We start from the raw sequence: 20,000 nt of genomic DNA, 5'->3' as shown, positions 1-20,000 counted from the left end.
CCTCTCTCTCCAACCCCCTCTCTATCCACCTCTCTCTCTTCCTCTCTCTCCACCCCCTCTCTATCCACCTCTCTCTCTTCCTCTCTCTCCACCCCCTCTCTATCCAGCTCTCTCTCTTCCTCTCTCTCCAACCCCCTCTCTATCCACCTCTCTCTCTTCCTCTCTCTCCAACCCCCTCTCTATCCACCTCTCTCTCTTCCTCTCTCTCCACCCCCTCTCTATCCACCTCTTTCTCTTCCTCTCTATCCAACCCCCTCTCTATCCACCTCTTTCTCTTCCTCTCTATCCAACCCCCTCTCTATCCACCTCTCTCTCTTCCTCTCTCTCCACCCCCCTCTCTATCCACCTCTTTCTCTTCCTCTCTATCCACCTCTCTCTCTTCCTCTCTCTCCAACCCCCTCTCTATCCACGTCTCTCTCTTCCTCTCTCTCCACCCCCCCCCCTACCCTCAGAATATTCTAAAGGTCTCAGAACCTTTAGCAGCAGCGTCAACAGCTGAATTTCTGTCTTAACAGATCTGGGACCAGGCTAATTAACTACTAACTACATTAAGTGCAATAATACTAAATGTACAAAGGCCGGGATCAATTCAAACTAAATGTTTTAAGGTCGGGGGTCAATTCAAACTACATGTTTTAAAGGTCGGGGTCAATTCAAATGTACTACTGATGAAATAAAGGTTGGATTCAAGGACTGAGCAAATTTCAGGTCTGCTGAGTGCAAACTTGAACGCTGTGAAGATTCCATGTAACATCCGGCGTGCGTTTACTGTGAACACTGAGGCCGTAGCTGCTTTAAGTTACAGTTTTACTGTGAACACTGAGGCCGTAGCTGCTTTAAGTTACAGTTTTACTGTGAACACTGAGGCCGTAGCTGCTTTAAGGTACAGTTTTACTGTGAACACTGAGGCCGTAGCTGCTTTAAGTTACAGTTTTACTGTGAACACTGAGGCCGTAGCTGCTTTTACTGTGAACACTTACAGTTTTACTGTGAACACTGAGGCCGTAGCTGCTTTAAGTTACAGTTTTACTGTGAACACTGAGGCCGTAGCTGCTTTAAGTTACAGTTTTACTGTGAACACTGAGGCCGTAGCTGCTTTAAGTTACAGTTTTACTGTGAACACTGAGGCCGTAGCTGCTTTAAGTTACAGTTTTACTGTGAACACTGAGGCCGTAGCTGCTTTACAGTTTTACTGTGAACACTGTTTTTTACAGTTTTACTGTGAACACTGAGGCCGTAGCTGCTTTTGGTTACAGTTTTACTGTGAACACTGAGGCCGTAGCTGCTTTAAGTTACAGTTTTACTGTGAACACTGAGGCCGTAGCTGCTTTAAGTTACAGTTTTACTGTGAACACTGAGGCCGTAGCTGCTTTAAGTTACAGTTTTACTGTGAACACTGAGGCCGGAGCTACTTTGAGTTACTGTGAACACTTTTACTGTTTTACTGAACACTGAGGCCGTAGCTGCTTTAAGTTACAGTTTTACTGTGAACACTGAGGCCGGAGCTACTTTAAGTTACAGTTTTACTGTGAACACTGAGGCCGTAGCTGCTTTAAGTTACAGTTTTACTGTGAACACTGAGGCCGTAGCTGCTTTAAGTTACAGTTTTACTGTGAACACTGAGGCCGTAGCTGCTTTAAGTTACAGTTTTACTGTGAACACTGAGGCCGTAGCTGCTTTAAGTTACAGTTTTACTGTGAACACTGAGGCCGTAGCTGCTTTAAGTTACAGTTTTACTGTGAACACTGAGGCCGTAGCTGCTTTAAGTTACAGTTTTACTGTGAACACTGAGGCCGTAGCTGCTTTAAGTTACAGTTTTACTGTGAACACTGAGGCCGTAGCTGCTTTAAGTTACAGTTTTACTGTGAACACTGAGGCCGTAGCTGCTTTAAGTTACAGTTTTACTGTGAACACTGAGGCCGGAGCTACTTTGAGTTAAACTTTTACTGTGAACACTGAGGCTGGAGCTGCTTTAAGTTACAGTTTTACTGTGAACACTGAGGCTGGAGCTACTTTAAGTTACAGTTTTACTGTGAACACTGAGGCCGTAGCTGCTTTAAGTTACAGTTTTACTGTGAACACTGAGGCCGTAGCTGCTTTTGGTTACAGTTTTACTGTGAACACTGAGGCCGTAGCTGCTTTAAGTTACAGTTTTACTGTGAACACTGAGGCCGTAGCTGCTTTAAGTTACAGTTTTACTGTGAACACTGAGGCCGTAGCTGCTTTAAGTTACAGTTTTACTGTGAACACTGAGGCTGTAGCTGCTTTGAGTTACAGTTTTACTGTGAACACTGAGGCGGTAGCTGCTTTGCTTTAAGTTAGTTTTACTGTGAACACTGAGGCCGTAGCTGCTTTAAGTTAGTTTTACTGTGAACACTGAGGCTGGGGCTACTTTAAGTTACAGTTTTACTGTGAACACTGAGGCTGGAGCTGCTTTAAGTTACAGTTTTACTGTGAACACTGAGGCCGTAGCTGCTTTAAGTTACAGTTTTACTGTGAACACTGAGGCCGTAGCTGCTTTAAGTTACAGTTTTACTGTGAACACTGAGGCCGTAACTGCTTTGAGTTACACTTTTACTGTGAACACTGAGGCCGTAGCTGCTTTAAGTTACAGTTTTACTGTGAACACTGAGGCCGTAGCTGCTTTAAGTTACAGTTTTACTGTGAACACTGAGGCTGAAGCTACTTTAAGTTACAGTTTTATTGTGAACACTGAGGCCGTAGCTGCACTTTAAGTTACAGTTTTACTGTGAACACTGAGGCTGTAGCTGCTTTAAGTTACAGTTTTACTGTGAACACTGAGGCACTGAGGCTGTAGCTGCTTTAAGTTACAGTTTTACTGAGGCTGAACACTGAGGCTGTAACTGCTTTAAGTTACAGTTTTACTGTGAACACTGAGGCTGTAGCTGCTTTAAGTTACAGATTTACTGTGAACACTGAGGCTGTAGCTGCTTTAAGTTACAGTTTTACTGTGAACACTGAGGCTGTAGCTGCTTTAAGTTACAGATTTACTGTGAACACTGAGGCTGTAGCTGCTTTAAGTTACAGTTTTACTGTGAACACTGAGGCTGTAGCTGCTTTAAGTTACAGATTTACTGTGAATACTGAGGCCGTAGCTGCTTTAAGTTACAGATTTACTGTGAACACTGAGGCTGGAGCTGCTTTAAGTTACAGTTTTACTGTGAACACTGAGGCCGTAGCTGCTTTAAGTTACAGTTTTACTGTGAACACTGAGGCTGTAACTGTTTTTTTTGTACCCCCCCCAAAAAAAAAAAAGAAAATGTCATAAATAGCTTCAGGTTATTGAGAAGTCATTTGAAAATATATATATTTTTTTTAATTATTCAATTGGAATTTGGGGTTTACTTCCTGACATTTACTTCCTGTACCTTAGTAGCAGAGTCGACGGCGGAGCCTCTCTCCAGTAGTTCTTCCACCAGGTCCTCATGGCCCTCCTTAGCTGCCAGGTGCAGCGCATTCAGACCGTTCTGGAACAGAGAAACACAGGTCTCAGGTCAGATTATTAAACATAATAACTAAGGCATTCAGACCATTCTGGAACAGAGAAACACAGGTCTCAGGTCAGATTATTAAACATAATAACTAAGGCATTCAGACCATTCTGGAACAGAGAAACACAGGTCTCAGGTCAGATTATTAAACATAATAACTAAAAATGTAACCTTGTTCCCTTTATAGTGCACTACTTTTGACCATTCTATAACACAGAGAGAGAGAGACAGGCCTGGAATCAGTTGATAAACATAAGAACTAAGGCATTCAAACCCTTCTATAACAAGAAACACAGGTCTCGGGTCAGTGATATAAACATAAGAACTAAGGCATTCAAACCCTTCTACAACAAGAAACACAGGTCTCAGGTCAGTGATATAAACATAAGAACTAAGGCATTCAAAGCCTTCTACAACAAGAAACACAGGTCTCAGGTCAGTGATATAAACATAAAAACCGTGTTCCCTTTATAGTGCACTACTTTTGACCAAGACCCTATAGGTTTCCATTTGGGAGACAACCTGAGACAGTTAGAGATGGTAACACGAGAACCAAGATATTCAGCCCGTTCCACAACAACAAACACAGGTCACTTCTGTGTATTTTTTAGTGCCTTTTGGGGGGGCTTGAAGACCTTTAAAAAGTTGAAACGGAAGTCAGGATTTCCTGACACCAGGGCGGCAGCATAGCCATGTGGTTAGAGTGTAGAGGAGGCAGGTAGCCTAGTGGTTAGAGTGTAGAGGAGGCAGGTAGCCTAGTGGTTAGAGTGTAGAGGTGGCAGCGTAGCCTAGTGGTTAGAGTGTAGAGGCGGCGGGGTAGCCTAGTGGTTAGAGTGTAGAGGAGGCAGGGTAGCCTAGTGGTTAGAGTGTAGAGGAGGCAGGTAGCCTAGTGGTTAGAGTGTAGAGGCGGCAGCGTAGCCTAGTGGTTAGAGTGTAGAGGAGGCAGGTAGCCTAGTGGTTAGAGTGTAGAGGAGGCAGGTAGCCTAGTGGTTAGAGTGTAGAGGAGGCAGGTAGCCTAGTGGTTAGAGTGTAGAGGTGGCAGCGTAGCCTAGTGGTTAGAGTGTAGAGGCGGCGGGGTAGCCTAGTGGTTAGAGTGTAGAGGAGGCAGGGTAGCCTAGTGGTTAGAGTGTAGAGGAGGCAGGTAGCCTAGTGGTTAGAGTGTAGAGGAGGCAGGTAGCCTAGTGGTTAGAGTGTAGAGGTGGCAGCGTAGCCTAGTGGTTAGAGTGTAGAGGCGGCGGGGTAGCCTAGTGGTTAGAGTGTAGAGGAGGCAGGTAGCCTAGTGGTTAGAGTGTAGAGGAGGCAGGTAGCCTAGTGGTTAGAGTGTAGAGGTGGCAGCGTAGCCTAGTGGTTAGAGTGTAGAGGCGGCGGGGTAGCCTAGTGGTTAGAGTGTAGAGGAGGCAGGGTAGCCTAGTGGTTAGAGTGTAGAGGAGGCAGGTAGCCTAGTGGTTAGAGTGTAGAGGCGGCAGCGTAGCCTAGTGGTTAGAGTGTAGAGGCGGCGGGGTAGCCTAGTGGTTAGAGTGTAGAGGAGGCAGGGTAGCCTAGTGGTTAGAGTGTAGAGGAGGCAGGGTAGCCTAGTGGTTAGAGTGTAGAGGAGGTAGGTAGCCTAGTGGTTAGAGTGTAGAGGAGGCAGGTAGCCTAGTGGTTAGAGTGTAGGGGCGGCAGGTAGCCTAGTGGTTAGAGTGTAGAGGAGGTAGGTAGCCTAGTGGTTAGAGTGTAGAGGAGGTAGGTAGCCTAGTGGTTAGAGTGTAGAGGAGGCAGGGTAGCCTAGTGGTTAGAGTGTAGAGGAGGTAGGTAGCCTAGTGGTTAGAGTGTAGAGGAGGTAGGTAGCCTAGTGGTTAGAGTGTAGAGGAGGTAGGGTAGCCTAGTGGTTAGAGTGTAGAGGAGGCAGGTAGCCTAGTGGTTAGAGTGTAGAGGAGGCAGGTAGCCTAGTGGTTAGAGTGTAGAGGCGGCGGCATAGCCTAGTGGTTAGAGTGTAGAGGCGGCAGGTAGCCTAGTGGTTAGAGTGTAGAGGCGGCAGCATAGCCTAGTGGTTAGAGTGTAGAGGCGGCAGGTAACCTAGTGGTTAGAGTGTAGAGGAGGCAGGTAGTCTAGTGGTTAGAGTGTAGAGGAGGCAGGGTAGCCTAGTGGTTAGAGTGTAGAGGCGGCAGCATAGCCTAGTGGTTAGAGTGTAGAGGCGGCAGGGTAGCCTAGTGGTTAGAGTGTAGAGGAGGCAGGTAGCCTAGTGGTTAGAGTGTAGAGGCGGCAGCATAGCCTAGTGGTTAGAGTGTAGAGGCGGCAGGGTAGCCTAGTGGTTAGAGTGTAGAGGAGGCAGGTAGCCTAGTGGTTAGAGTGTAGAGGCGGCAGGGTGGCCTAGTGGTTAGAGTGTAGAGGAGGTAGGTAGCCTAGTGGTTAGAGTGTAGAGGAGGTAGGTAGCCTAGTGGTTAGAGTGTAGAGGAGGCAGGTAGCCTAGTGGTTAGAGTGTAGAGGAGGTAGGTAGCCTAGTGGTTAGAGTGTAGAGGAGGCAGGGTAGCCTAGTGGTTAGAGTGTAGAGGCGGCAGCATAGCCTAGTGTTTAGAGTGTAGAGGCGGCAGGGTAGCCTAGTGGTTAGAGTGTAGAGGAGGCAGGTAGCCTAGTGGTTAGAGTGTAGAGGCGGCAGGGTGGCCTAGTGGTTAGAGTGTAGAGGAGGCAGGTAGCCTAGTGGTTAGAGTGTAGGGGCGGCAGGTAGCCTAGTGGTTAGAGTGTAGAGGAGGCAGGTAGCCTAGTGGTTAGAGTGTAGAGGAGGCAGGTAGCCTAGTGGTTAGAGTGTAGAGGCGGCGGCATAGCCTAGTGGTTAGAGTGTAGAGGCGGCAGGTAGCCTAGTGGTTAGAGTGTAGAGGCGGCAGCATAGCCTAGTGGTTAGAGTGTAGAGGCGGCAGGTAACCTAGTGGTTAGAGTGTAGAGGAGGCAGCGTAGCCTAGTGGTTAGAGTGTAGAGGCGGCAGCGTAGCCTAGTGGTTAGAGTGTAGAGGCGGCGGGGTAGCCTAGTGGTTAGAGTGTAGAGGAGGCAGCGTAGCCTAGTGGTTAGAGTGGAGAGGAGGCAGGGTAGCCTAGTGGTTAGAGTGTAGAGGAGGCAGCGTAGCCTAGTGGTTAGAGTGTAGAGGAGGCAGGGTAGCCTAGTGGTTAGAGTGTAGAGGTGGCAGCGTAGCCTAGTGGTTAGAGTGTAGAGGCGGCGGGGTAGCCTAGTGGTTAGAGTGTAGAGGAGGCAGGGTAGCCTAGTGGTTAGAGTGTAGAGGGGGCAGGGTAGCCTAGTGGTTAGAGTGGAGAGGAGGCAGGGTAGCCTAGTGGTTAGAGTGGAGAGGAGGCAGGGTAGCCTAGTGGTTAGAGTGTAGAGGTGGCAGGGTAGCCTAGTGGTTAGAGTGTAGAGGAGGCAGGGTAGCCTAGTGGTTAGAGTGTAGAGGAGGCAGGGTAGCCTAGTGGTTAGAGTGTAGAGGAGGTAGGTAGCCTAGTGGTTAGAGTGTAGAGGAGGTAGGTAGCCTAGTGGTTAGAGTGTAGAGGTGGCAGGGTAGCCTAGTGGTTAGAGTGTAGAGGAGGTAGGTAGCCTAGTGGTTAGAGTGTAGAGGAGGTAGGTAGCCTAGTGGTTAGAGTGTAGAGGAGGTAGGTAGCCTAGTGGTTAGAGTGTAGAGGAGGTAGGTAGCCTAGTGGTTAGAGTGTAGAGGAGGTAGGTAGCCTAGTGGTTAGAGTGTAGAGGAGGTAGGGTAGCCTAGTGGTTAGAGTGTAGAGGAGGTAGGTAGCCTAGTGGTTAGAGTGTAGAGGAGGCAGGGTAGCCTAGTGGTTAGAGTGTAGAGGCGGCGGCATAGCCTAGTGGTTAGAGTGTAGAGGCGGCAGGTAGCCTAGTGGTTAGAGTGTAGAGGCGGCAGCATATCCTAGTGGTTAGAGTGTGGAGGAGGCAGGTAGACTAGTGGTTAGAGTGTAGATGAGGCAGGTAGTCTAGTGGTTAGAGTGTAGAGGAGGCAGCGTAGCCTAGTGGTTAGAGTGGAGAGGAGGCAGGGTAGCCTAGTGGTTAGAGTGTAGAGGCGGCAGCGTAGCCTAGTGGTTAGAGCGTTGGATTAGTAACCGGAAGGTTGCGAGTTCAAACCCCCGAGCTGACAAGGTACAAATCTGTCGTTCTGCCCCTGAACAGGCAGTTAACCCACTGTTCCTAGACCAGTTAACCCACTGTTCCTAGACCAGTTAACCCACTGTTCCTAGACCAGTTAACCCACTGTTCCTAGACCAGTTAACCCCACTGTTCCTAGACCAGTTAACCCACTGTTCCTAGACCGTCATTGAAAATAAGAATATGTTCTTAACTGACTTGCCTGGTTAAATAAAGGTAAAATAAAAAAAATAAAAAAAATGTCAACAAGTCAAACGGAATCAAGAGAACGGTTGTCAAGAGAACGTCTATCCCATTCAACTAGAGGAAACAATTAGATGTCCTTCTCATCTCAGCTCGACTGTTCCCTATCAACGGGTACTTCTTAAAAACATGTCCGTTGAGATACAGCACAGATCCTGGATCAGTTGTAAACTCAACAGCGTGAGTCTTTGTTGTAATAAGGCACAGATCCTGGATCAGTTGTAAACTCAACAGCGTGAATCTTTGTTGTAATAAGGCACAGATCCTGGATCAGTTGTAAACCCAACAGGTTTTTAACAGGGTGCCGTTTGTGATGCACACAAGATGTCAACATGGCTCAGCGAGCTACATGCACTGATAACTGAAGACAAGGATAATATACGTACAGCTGTTGTAAAGGATAACGCACACACACACTCACTCACTCACTCACACACATCACCTCGTCCTCGTCTTCATCCATCCTGTCGTGTGTAGCCAGAGGAGCGAGAGGAATCCCAGCCCTCTCCTCCTCCTCCTCCTGATTATCTCACTTCTAATCTCTTCTCCTCTATTCTTTATCTCTTCTTTACTCTCTTCTTCTACTGTTCTGGTACTCTCTTCTTCTACTGTTCTGGTACTCTCTTCTTCTTCTGTTCTGGTACTCTCTTCTTCTACTGTTCTGGTAATCTCTTCTTCTTCTGTTCTGGTACTCTCTTCTTCTTCTGTTCTGGTACTCTCTTCTTCTACTGTTCTGGTAATCTCTTCTTCTTCTGTTCTGGTACTCAATTCTTCTGCTGTTCTGGTACTCAATTCTTCTGCTGTTCTGGTACTCTCTTCTTCTGCTGTTCTGGTACTCTCTTCTTCTTCTGTTCTGGTAATCTCTCCTTCTGTTCTGGTAATCTCTCCTTCTTCTGGTCTGGTAATCTCTCCTTCTGTTCTGGTAATCTCTCCTTCTTCTGGTCTGGTAATCTCTCCTTCTTCTGGTCTGGTAATCTCTCCTTCTTCTGGTCTTCCAGAGGTTTGGATGTTAAAGGTCCTGTCTGCCTCCTCCTGCCCCCCCTGCGGGCTCTCTCAGTCGGGTTGAGAGAGGAGCTACTGTCCCTCCTGGCTGGTCCTGGAGCTTTCTTTGCCACTGTAGTAAAGAGAGGTGTTCCCTTATCCCTTTCTCTGTTCATCCCCCCACCCCCAACAATTCCAAAGCCCCGCTCAACTTGGCAGTGGCTCGTACACACACACACACACACACACAGTGAGTCATTCAAATGCCAAAGAGCCATGGGGTACGGGCTTTCTGCACTGTCATAGAGACTACCAAGGACACACACATTTAGGAGCTTCTGAAAATGTCAAGGGAAAAGTAGTAGCCTGCATTCCGGACAGGGGCCATAGAGTTTGATAGAGCACACACAGTGTGTTAGAGTCGCCTGGAAGGAGGAGGTGTGACTCAGAAAGGAGAACACAGGGCCATAGAGTTTGATAGAGCACACACAGTGTGTTAGAGTCGCCTGGAAGGAGGAGGTGCGTCTCAGAAAGGAGAACACAGGGCCATAGAACACAGGGCCATAAGAGTTTGATAGAGTTTGATAGAGCACACACAGTGTGTTAAGGAGGAGGTGCGCTCTGGTTTGATAGAGCACACACAGTGTGTTAGGAAGGAGGAGGTGTGACTCAGAAAGGAGAACATGGGCCATAGAGTTTGATAGAGCACCCACAGTGTGTCAGAGTCGCCTGGAAGGAGGAGGTGCGTCTCAGAAAGGAGAACACGGGGCCATAGAGTTTGATAGAGCACACACTTAGAAGGCTTCAAAGAGCAAAGATGAACCTCAGCTGATAACACTCTGCCAGGTCAACTCAGTCATAATCATGTGACACACTGTGCCCTTTCATTGGCCAGCGGTTCAATATCAGGTTTCAAATACCTGGTCATTTCTGTACCAGGAAATGGAGTGCAACAAAATATATCTCAGTTTCCAGGGACGGACCTGGTTGGTCCCCACTGACAAACTTAGATGGCAGAAATTTTGTGGACAGTCCTTGGTTCAAATACTATTTAAAATATTCAAAATCATTTCTGGCTGATTCATAGACACATATTAAGCCCTGACTAAAAAGCATTCGCCATAGAGATTCTCTACTGAACATGCTTTTAAGAACAGGACCATGTGTTATCTGTGTCTGGGAAACTGGCCCCCAGCATTAAGAAAACAAGACTAGGACTAATCTGTGTATGGGAAACTGTCCCCAGCATTAAGAACAGGACTAATCTGTGTCTGGGAAACTGGCCCCCAGCATTAAGAACAGGACTAGGACTAATCTGTGTCTGGGAAACTGGCCCCAAGCATTAAGAACAGGACTAGAATCACAATAACACCCTATGGAACCAATAGAACCACAATAACACCATATAGAACCAATAGAACCACTATAACTCCCTATGGAACCAATAGAACCACAATAACACCCTATGGAACCAATAGAACCACAATAACACCATATAGAACCAATAGAACCACTATAACACCCTATGGAACCAATATAACCACAATAACACCATATGGAACCAATAGAACCACTATAACACCCTATGGAACCAATAGAACCACAATAACACCCTATGGAACCAGTAGAACTACAAAAACACCATATGGAACCAATAGAACCACAATAACACCCTATGGAACCAATAGTACTACAATAACACCCTATGGAACCAATAGAACCACAATAACACCCTATGGAACCAATAGAACCACTATAAAACCCTATGTAACCAATAGAACCACAATAACACCCTATGGAACCAATTGAACCACAATAACACCCTATGGAACCAATAGAACTACTATAACACCCTATGGAACCAATATAACCACTATAACACCCTATGGAACCAATAGAACCACTATAACACCCTATTGAACCAATAGAACCACTATAACACACAAGGGAACCAATAGAACCACAATAACACCCTATGGAACCAATAGAACCACAATAACACCCTATGGAACCAATAGAACCACTATAACATTCTATGGAACCAATAGAACCATGATTACACCATATGGAACCAATAGAACCACCCTAACACCCTATGGAACCAATAGAACCACTATAACACACAAGGGAACCGATAGAACCACAATAACACCCTATGGATCCAATATAACCACTATAACACTCTATGTAACCAATAGAACCACAATTACACCATATGGAACCAATAGAACCATTATAACACCCTATGGAACCTATAGAACCACTATAACACCCTATGGAACCAATAGAACCACTATAACACCCTACGGAACCAATAGAACCACTATAACACCCTATGGAACCAATAGAACCACTATAACACCCTATGGAACCAATAGAACCACTATAACACCCTATGGAACCAATAGAACCACTATAACACCCTATGGAACCAATAGAACCACTATAACACCCTACGGAACCAATAGAACCACTATAACACCCTATGGAACCAATAGAACCACTATAACACCCTATGCCAGTGGTTTTATAAACCAATGGAATGGGGTCCCCTGCCCTATGGAACCAATAGAACCACAATTACACCCTATGGAACCAATAGAACCACAATTACACCCTATGGAACCAATAGAACCACTATAACACCCTATGGAACAAATAGAACCACTATAACACCCTATGGAACCAATAGAACCACTATAACAACCTATGCCAGTGGTTTTATAAACCAATGGAATGGGGTCCCCTGCCCTATGGAACCAATAGAACCGCAATTACACCCTATGGAACCAATAGAACCACTATAACACCTATGGAACCAATACAACCACTATAACACCCTATGGAACCAATAGAACCACTATAACACCCTATGCCAGTAGTTTTATAAACCAATGGAATGGGGTCCCCTGCCCTATGGAACCAATAGAACCACAATTACACCCTATGGAACCAATATAACCACTATAACACCCTATGGAACAAATAGAACCACTATAACACCCTATGGAACCAATAGAACCACTATAACACCCTATGCCAGTGGTTTTATAAACCAATGGAATGGGGTCCCCTGCCCTATGGAACCAATAGAACCACAATTACACCCTATGGAACCAATAGAACCACTATAACACCCTATGGAACCAATAGAACCACTATAACACCCTATGGAACCAATAGAACCACTATAACACCCTATGCCAGTAGTTTTATAAACCAATGGAATGGGGTCCCCTGCCCTATGGAACCAATAGAACCACAATTACACCATATGGAACCAATAGAACCACTATAACACCCTATGGAACAAATAGAACCACTATAACACCCTATGGAACCAATAGAACCACTATAACACCCTATGCCAGTGGTTTTATAAACCAATGGAATGGGGTCCCCTGCCCTATGGAACCAATAGAACCACAATAACACCCTATGGAACCAATAGAACCACTATAACACCCTATGGAACAAATAGAACCACTATAACACCCTATGGAACCAATAGAACCACTATAACACCCTATGTAACCAATAGAACCACAATAACACCCTATGGAACCAATAGAACCACAATAACACCCTATGGAACCAATAGAACCACTATAACACCCTATGTAACCAATAGAACCACAATAACACCCTATGGAACCAATTGAACCACAATAACACCCTATGGAACCAATAGAACTACTATAACACCCTATGGAACCAATATAACCACTATAACACCCTATGGAACCAATAGAACCACTATAACACCCTATTGAACCAATAGAACCACTATAACACACAAGGGAACCAATAGAACCACAATAACACCCTATGGAACCAATAGAACCACAATAACACCCTATGGAACCAATAGAACCACTATAACATTCTATGGAACCAATAGAACCATGATTACACCATATGGAACCAATAGAACCACTATAACACCCTATGGAACCAATAGAACCACTATAACACACAAGGAACCAATAGAACCACAATAACACCCAATGGATCCAATATAACCACTATAACACTCTATGGAACCACAAATTACACCATATGGAACCAATAGAACCATTATAACACCCTATTGAACCTATAGAACACTATAACACCCTATGGAACCAATAGAACCACTATAACACCCTACGGACCTAACCAATAGAACCACTATAACACCCTATGGAACCAATAGAACCACTATAACACCCATGGAACCAATAGAACCACTATAACACCCTATGGAACCAATAGAACCACTATAACACCCTATGGAACCAATAGAACCACTATAACACCCTACGGAACCAATAGAACCACTATAACACCCTATGGAACCAATAGAACCACTATAACACCCTATGCCAGTGGTTTTATAAACCAATGGAATGGGGTCCCCTGCCCTATGGAACCAATAGAACCACAATTACACCCTATGGAACCAATAGAACCACAATTACACCCTATGGAACCAATAGAACCACTATAATACCCTATGGAACAAATAGAACCACTATAACACCCTATGGAACCAATAGAACCACTATAACAACCTATGCCAGTGGTTTTATAAACCAATGGAATGGGGTCCCCTGCCCTATGGAACCAATAGAACCGCAATTACACCCTATGGAACCAATAGAACCACTATAACACACTATGGAACCAATAGAACCACTATAACACCCTATGGAACCAATAGAACCACTATAACACCCTATGCCAGTAGTTTTATAAACCAATGGAATGGGGTCCCCTGCCCTATGGAACCAATAGAACCACAATTACACCCTATGGAACCAATATAACCACTATAACACCCTATGGAACAAATAGAACCACTATAACACCCTATGGAACCAATAGAACCACTATAACACCCTATGCCAGTGGTTTTATAAACCAATGGAATGGGGTCCCCTGCCCTATGGAACCAATAGAACCACAATTACACCCTATGGAACCAATAGAACCACTATAACACCCTATGGAACCAATAGAACCACTATAACACCCTATGGAACCAATAGTACCACTATAACACCCTATGCCAGTAGTTTTATAAACCAATGGAATGGGGTCCCCTGCCCTATGGAACCAATAGAACCACAATTACACCATATGGAACCAATAGAACCACTATAACACCCTATGGAACAAATAGAACCACTATAACACCCTATGGAACCAATAGAACCACTATAACACCCTATGCCAGTGGTTTTATAAACCAATGGAATGGGGTCCCCTGCCCTATGGAACCAATAGAACCAAATAACACCCTATGGAACCAATAGAACCACTATAACCATCAAATAGAACCACTATAACACCCTATGGAACCAATTAACCACTTAACACCCTTTAACCAATAGAACCACAATAACACCCTATGGAACCAATAGAACCACAATAACACCCTATGGAACCAATAGAACCACTATAACACCCTATGGGGGAACCACAATAACACCCTTGGAACCAATTGAACCACAATAACACCCTATGGAACCAATAGAACTACTATAACCCCTATGGAACCAATTTAACCACTATAACACCCTATGGAACCAATAGAACCACTTAACACCCTATTGAACCAATAGAACCACTATAACACACAAGGGAACCAATAGAACCACAATAACACCCTATGGAACCAATAGAACCACAATAACACCCTATGGAACCAATAGAACCACTATAACATGCTATGGAACCAATAGAACCATGATTAACCATATGGAACCAATAGAACCACCCTAACACCCTATGGAACCAATAGAACCACTATAACACACAAGGGAACCGATGTCAACCACAATAACATCCCAATGGATCAATATAACCACTATAACACTCTATGAACCAATAGAACCACAATTACACCATATGGAACCAATAGAACCATTATAACACCCTATTGAACCTATAGAACCACTATAACACCCTATGGAACCAATAGAACCACTATAACACCCTACGGAACCAATAGAACCACTATAACACCCTATGGAACCAATAGAACCACTATAACACCCTATGGAACCAATAGAACCACTTTGGAACCAATAGAACCACTATAACACCCTATGGAACCAATAGAACCACTATAACACCCTACGGAACCAATAGAACCACTATAACACCCTATGGAACCAATAGAACCACTATAACACCCTATGCCAGTGGTTTTATAAACCAATGGAATGGGGTCCCCTGCCCTATGGAACCAATAGAACCACAATTACACCCTATGGAACCAATAGAACCACAATTACACCCTATGGAACCAATAGAACCACTATAACACCCTATGGAACAAATAGAACCACTATAACACCCTATGGAACATAGAACCACTATAACAACCTATGCCAGTGGTTTTATAAACCAATGGAATGGGGTCCCCTGCCCTATGGAACCAATAGAACCGCAATTACACACCCCTGGAACCAATAGAACCACTATAACACACTATGGAACCAATAGAACCACTATAACACCCTATGGAACCAATAGAACCACTATAACACCCTATGCCAGTAGTTTTATAAACCAATGGAATGGGGTCCCCTGCCCTATGGAACCAATAGAACCACAATTACACCCTATGGAACCATATATAACCACTATAACACCCTATGGAACAAATAGAACCACTATAACACCCTATGGAACCAATAGAACCACTATAACACCCTATGCCAGTGGTTTTATAAACCAATGGAATGGGGTCCCCTGCCCTATGGAACCAATAGAACCACAATTACACCCTATGGAACCAATAGAAAGGAACCAATAGAACCACTATAACACCCTATGGAACCAATAGAACCACTATAACACCCTATTTTATAAACAATGGGGTTTACATTTAACATTAACCATATGGAACCAATAGAACCACTATAACACCCTATGGAACAAATAGAACCACTATAACACCCTATGGAACCAATAGAACCACTATAACACCCTATGCCAGTGGTTTTATAAACCAATGGAATGGGGTCCCCTGCCCTATGGAACCAATAGAACCACAATAACACCCTATGGAACCAATAGAACCACTATAACACCCTATGGAAAAAATAGAACCACTATAACACCCTATGGAACCAATAGAACCACTATAACACCCTATGCCAGTAGTTTTATAAACCAATGGAATGGGGTCCCCTGCCCTATGGAACCAATAGAACCACAATTACACTCTATGGAACCAATAGAACCACTATAACACCCTATGGAACAAATAGAACCACTATAACACCCTATGGAACCAATAGAACCACTATAACACCCTATGCCAGTGGTTTTATAAACCAATGGAATTGGGTCCCCTGCCCTATGGAACCAATAGAACCACAATTACACCCTATGGAACCAATAGAACCACTATAACACCCTATGGAACAAATAGAACCACTATAACACCCTATGGAACCAATAGAACCACTATAACACCCTATGGAACCAATAGAACCACAATAACACCCTATGGAACCATAGAATCAGGTATTTTAATTCTAAAACACACAGAGACATCTCTAACACATACAGAGATCTCTCTAACGGTGGTAGTGGTAGGGAGGCGAGCAGGCCATAGAGACCTCTCTAACACACAGAGGACCTGACACACCTGAGAGGTACTAACACACACAGAGAGACCTCTCCCCCACAGAGACCTCTCTAATACACAGAGACCTCTCTAACACACCATGAGACCTCTTGCACAGAGACATCTCAACTGAAGCCAGTGGAGAGAGACCTCTCTAACACACACACACAGAGACCTCTCTAATACACAGAGACCACTCTAACACACCCACAGAGACCTCTCTAATACACAGAGACCACTCTAACACACACAGAGAGACCTCTCTAATACAGAGAGACCACTGAACACACACAGAGACCTCTCTATTACACACAGATCACTCTGGATACACACAGAGAGACATCTCTGATACACAGAGACCTTCTGACACACACACACACCAGACTAAATCCTCTTTTCCGTGTGAACTGTGAAAGAGGGACAAACAGATCCCTGTATCCATCTCACCACCTGGTTTATTAATTTAGCTAATGTACTAGCCTACAACACACTGGAGATGACAACATTGGCCTGGGGGAGGTTTATGACAGTCATAAATACCTCTTCCCCCATTTTTCCTCTCTACCCTACTGAGGTTACATTTGCAAAACCCTTGGTTAACATAGAGATTCTGGGAACATCAGAAGGTGGGGGGCAATGAACTATATTCTGTAATCCGATCAATTGAACATATGCGGTGGTACTTAATGAATATGATGTCAGTTCTTGTCATCTGAGGCATTCTCATCGATGATAAGATGACAGAAACTCTACAGTGGAAAGTCTACACATCAGAGTTATCAGATTCACATGGAATTGTTGTTCAATATTAAATGTTTGAATATGAAAATATTTGTGAAAAGATTCAATGTAATTTTAGCTTCTAAAATGTGAGATTTGGGTTTTCATAAGGTAGGGCTCTGCTCAATCAGTGGCCCGCCCCTGTGAAAGGACATGGGCTATAAAACTTTTCAAACATGCCCTCCTCTCCCTTCCTATATAAGCCCTTGATGACAATAGAAATATCTGTTCCGGGGATGTAGGACGACAGTCCTATGTCAGAATAATAACAGATAATAACTACAGAACACCAACATCAGTGTGAGCTTTGGTTGAGAATGGTATGAACTTTGAACTCTTATTCACTGCAGAAGTGATACCTCCTAGCCGTTGAGTTAGCCACCTGGTCATCAGATAGGAAGGAACAGACAGAGTATCCCGTCTACCACACCATGACATTACTACAACGTATCCAATTAACCACAAGAGACATTCTTCAAAGGACAGAGGACTCGGTTTGGCAACACGGCCTTCCATCTACCACCAACCTATTGAAGCGCAGCTCAGAGTAAATATTTATTGCATTTTCCTTTTCCAAATGGGCGGTAATTTAGAATGCATAAAATACTGTATTTACGATACCACAGCTTCTTCCCTTTGTCCCTCAGTCTTCCCGCTCTTTCACTCAAACCTAGCCCCTTTTCTTTGTGTAACCAGCTTTCATATCTGTTCCGCCCGCTAGGGACGATTTCCTTCATGACATAATTTGTAATCAAGTTATGATTAATTATGTGTATGTTTAATTCTGTGTGATTAGTTAGGGATTAAGTAAATAAATGATTAAACCAATTTTGTATCGATGATTCAACTTGTTAGCCAGGGTTTGTGCAGGTAACCAAGAATTTACAACTTTCAGATGAGACTGAATTAAGGTGACGATTAATATTGACTGCTATTGATGTAAAATATTACTAGGTCTTTAAGAGTTTATTCGGAAGATACCAGCTCTATAAATATTATTTCGTGGTGCCTGACTCTCTAGTTAATTACATTTTCATGATTAGCTCAATCAGCTGAAATTAATTACGGAGAAATGATTTTATAGAATAGCATGTCATATCACTTAATCTGGCATAGCCAAAGACACGACAACACACACACACACACACGCACGCGCACGCGCACGCACACACACACACACACACACACACACACACACACACACACACACACACACACACACACACACACACACACACACACACACACACACACACACACACACACACACACACACACTGCAGGGTACAGTAGGTCCTGTACTGAATAACAATGTAGTTTGGGACCCTCCCCGGTGGCACAGTTGTCTAGGGCACTGAACCACAATAATACCACAATAATACCAGAGTCTCTGTGCCACCAGAGACTCTGAGTTCGAGCCCAGGCTCTGTCGCAGCCGAACGCGACCGGGAGGTCCATGGGGCGACGCATAATTGGCCTAGCGTCGTCCGGGTTAGGGAGGGTTTGGCCGGTAGGGATGTCCTTGTCTCATCGCGCACCAGCGACTCCTGTGGCGGGCCGGGCGCAGTGCGCGCTAACCAAGGTCGCCAGGTGCTTTCCTCCGACACATTGGTGCGGCTGGCTTCCGGGTTGGGTGTGCGTTGCGTCAAGAAGCAGTGCGGTTAGGTTGGGTTGTGTTTCGGAGGACGCGTTTCTCTCTGCCGAGTCCGTACGGGAGTTGTAGCGATGAGACAAGACTGTAACTACAAATTGGATACCACGAAACTGGGGAGTAGAAAGGGGGCAAAAAAAAGCTATGTAGTTTGACACACGATAATGAAAGTTTGATGATTGACTGATGAAACAGACGCAATGTGTCCCAAATGGCTCCCTATATAGTGCACTACTTATGACCAGGGCCCTATGGCACCCTATTCCCTATATAGTGCACTACTGTTGACCAGGGCCCTATAGCACCCTATTCCCTATATAGTGCACTACTTATGACCAGGGCCCTATGGCACCCTATTCCCTATATAGTGCACTACTGTTGACCAGGGCCCTATAGCACCCTATTCCCTATATAGTGCACTACTTATGACCAGGGCCCTATGGCACCCTATTCCCTATATAGTGCACTACTTATGACCAGGGCCCTATGGCACCCTATTCCCTATATAGTGCACTACTTATGACCAGGGCCCTATAGCACCCTATTCCCTATATAGTGCACTACTTATGACCAGGGCCCTATGGCACCCTATTCCCTATATAGTGCACTACTTATGACCAGGGCCCTATGGCACCCTATTCCCTATATAGTGCACTACTTATGACCAGGGCCCTATAGCACCCTATTCCCTATATAGTGCACTACTTATGACCAGGGCCCTATGGCACCCTATTCCCCATTCGAGTGCACTACCTATGACCAGGGCCCATAGGGAGAAGGATGCCATTCAGGACGAGGACAGAATATGAAGGAAGGCGGGAGAAAAGACAGTAAGAGAGGAAGAGGGACAAATAAAAGACAGTAAGAGAGGAAGAGGGACAAATAAAAGACAGTAAGAGAGGAAGAGGGACAAATAAAAGACTGTAAGAGAGGAAGAGGGACAAATAAAAGACAGTAAGAGAGGAAGAGGGACAAATAAAAGACAGTAAGAGAGGAAGAGGGACAAATAAAAGACAGTAAGAGAGGAAGAGGGACAAATAAAAGACAGTAAGAGAGGAAGAGGGACAAATAAAAGACAGTAAGAGAGGAAGAGGGA

General features: G+C 44.8%; 1 protein-coding gene across 1 annotated transcript in view; it reads right to left on the bottom strand.

Annotated features, from left to right (window-relative positions):
- The window catches only part of LOC124021194 (ankyrin-3-like), a gene marked incomplete at its 3' end in the record, with an annotated part of 48,619 nt that overhangs the window by 6,289 nt on the left and 22,330 nt on the right, over positions 1-20,000 (bottom strand). The window contains exon 3 of the mRNA XM_046336540.1: positions 3,390-3,488. Within this exon, the coding sequence (XP_046192496.1) occupies positions 3,390-3,488 (99 nt within the window). The remainder of the gene's footprint in view (positions 1-3,389; positions 3,489-20,000) is intronic.

The sequence above is a fragment of the Oncorhynchus gorbuscha genome, unplaced genomic scaffold, assembly GCF_021184085.1.
Source record: "Oncorhynchus gorbuscha isolate QuinsamMale2020 ecotype Even-year unplaced genomic scaffold, OgorEven_v1.0 Un_scaffold_1082, whole genome shotgun sequence".
NCBI classification, from domain to species: domain Eukaryota; kingdom Metazoa; phylum Chordata; class Actinopteri; order Salmoniformes; family Salmonidae; genus Oncorhynchus; species Oncorhynchus gorbuscha.
Note: the sequence above shows the minus strand (reverse complement) of the source record. Positions and strands in the feature narration are given on the sequence as shown.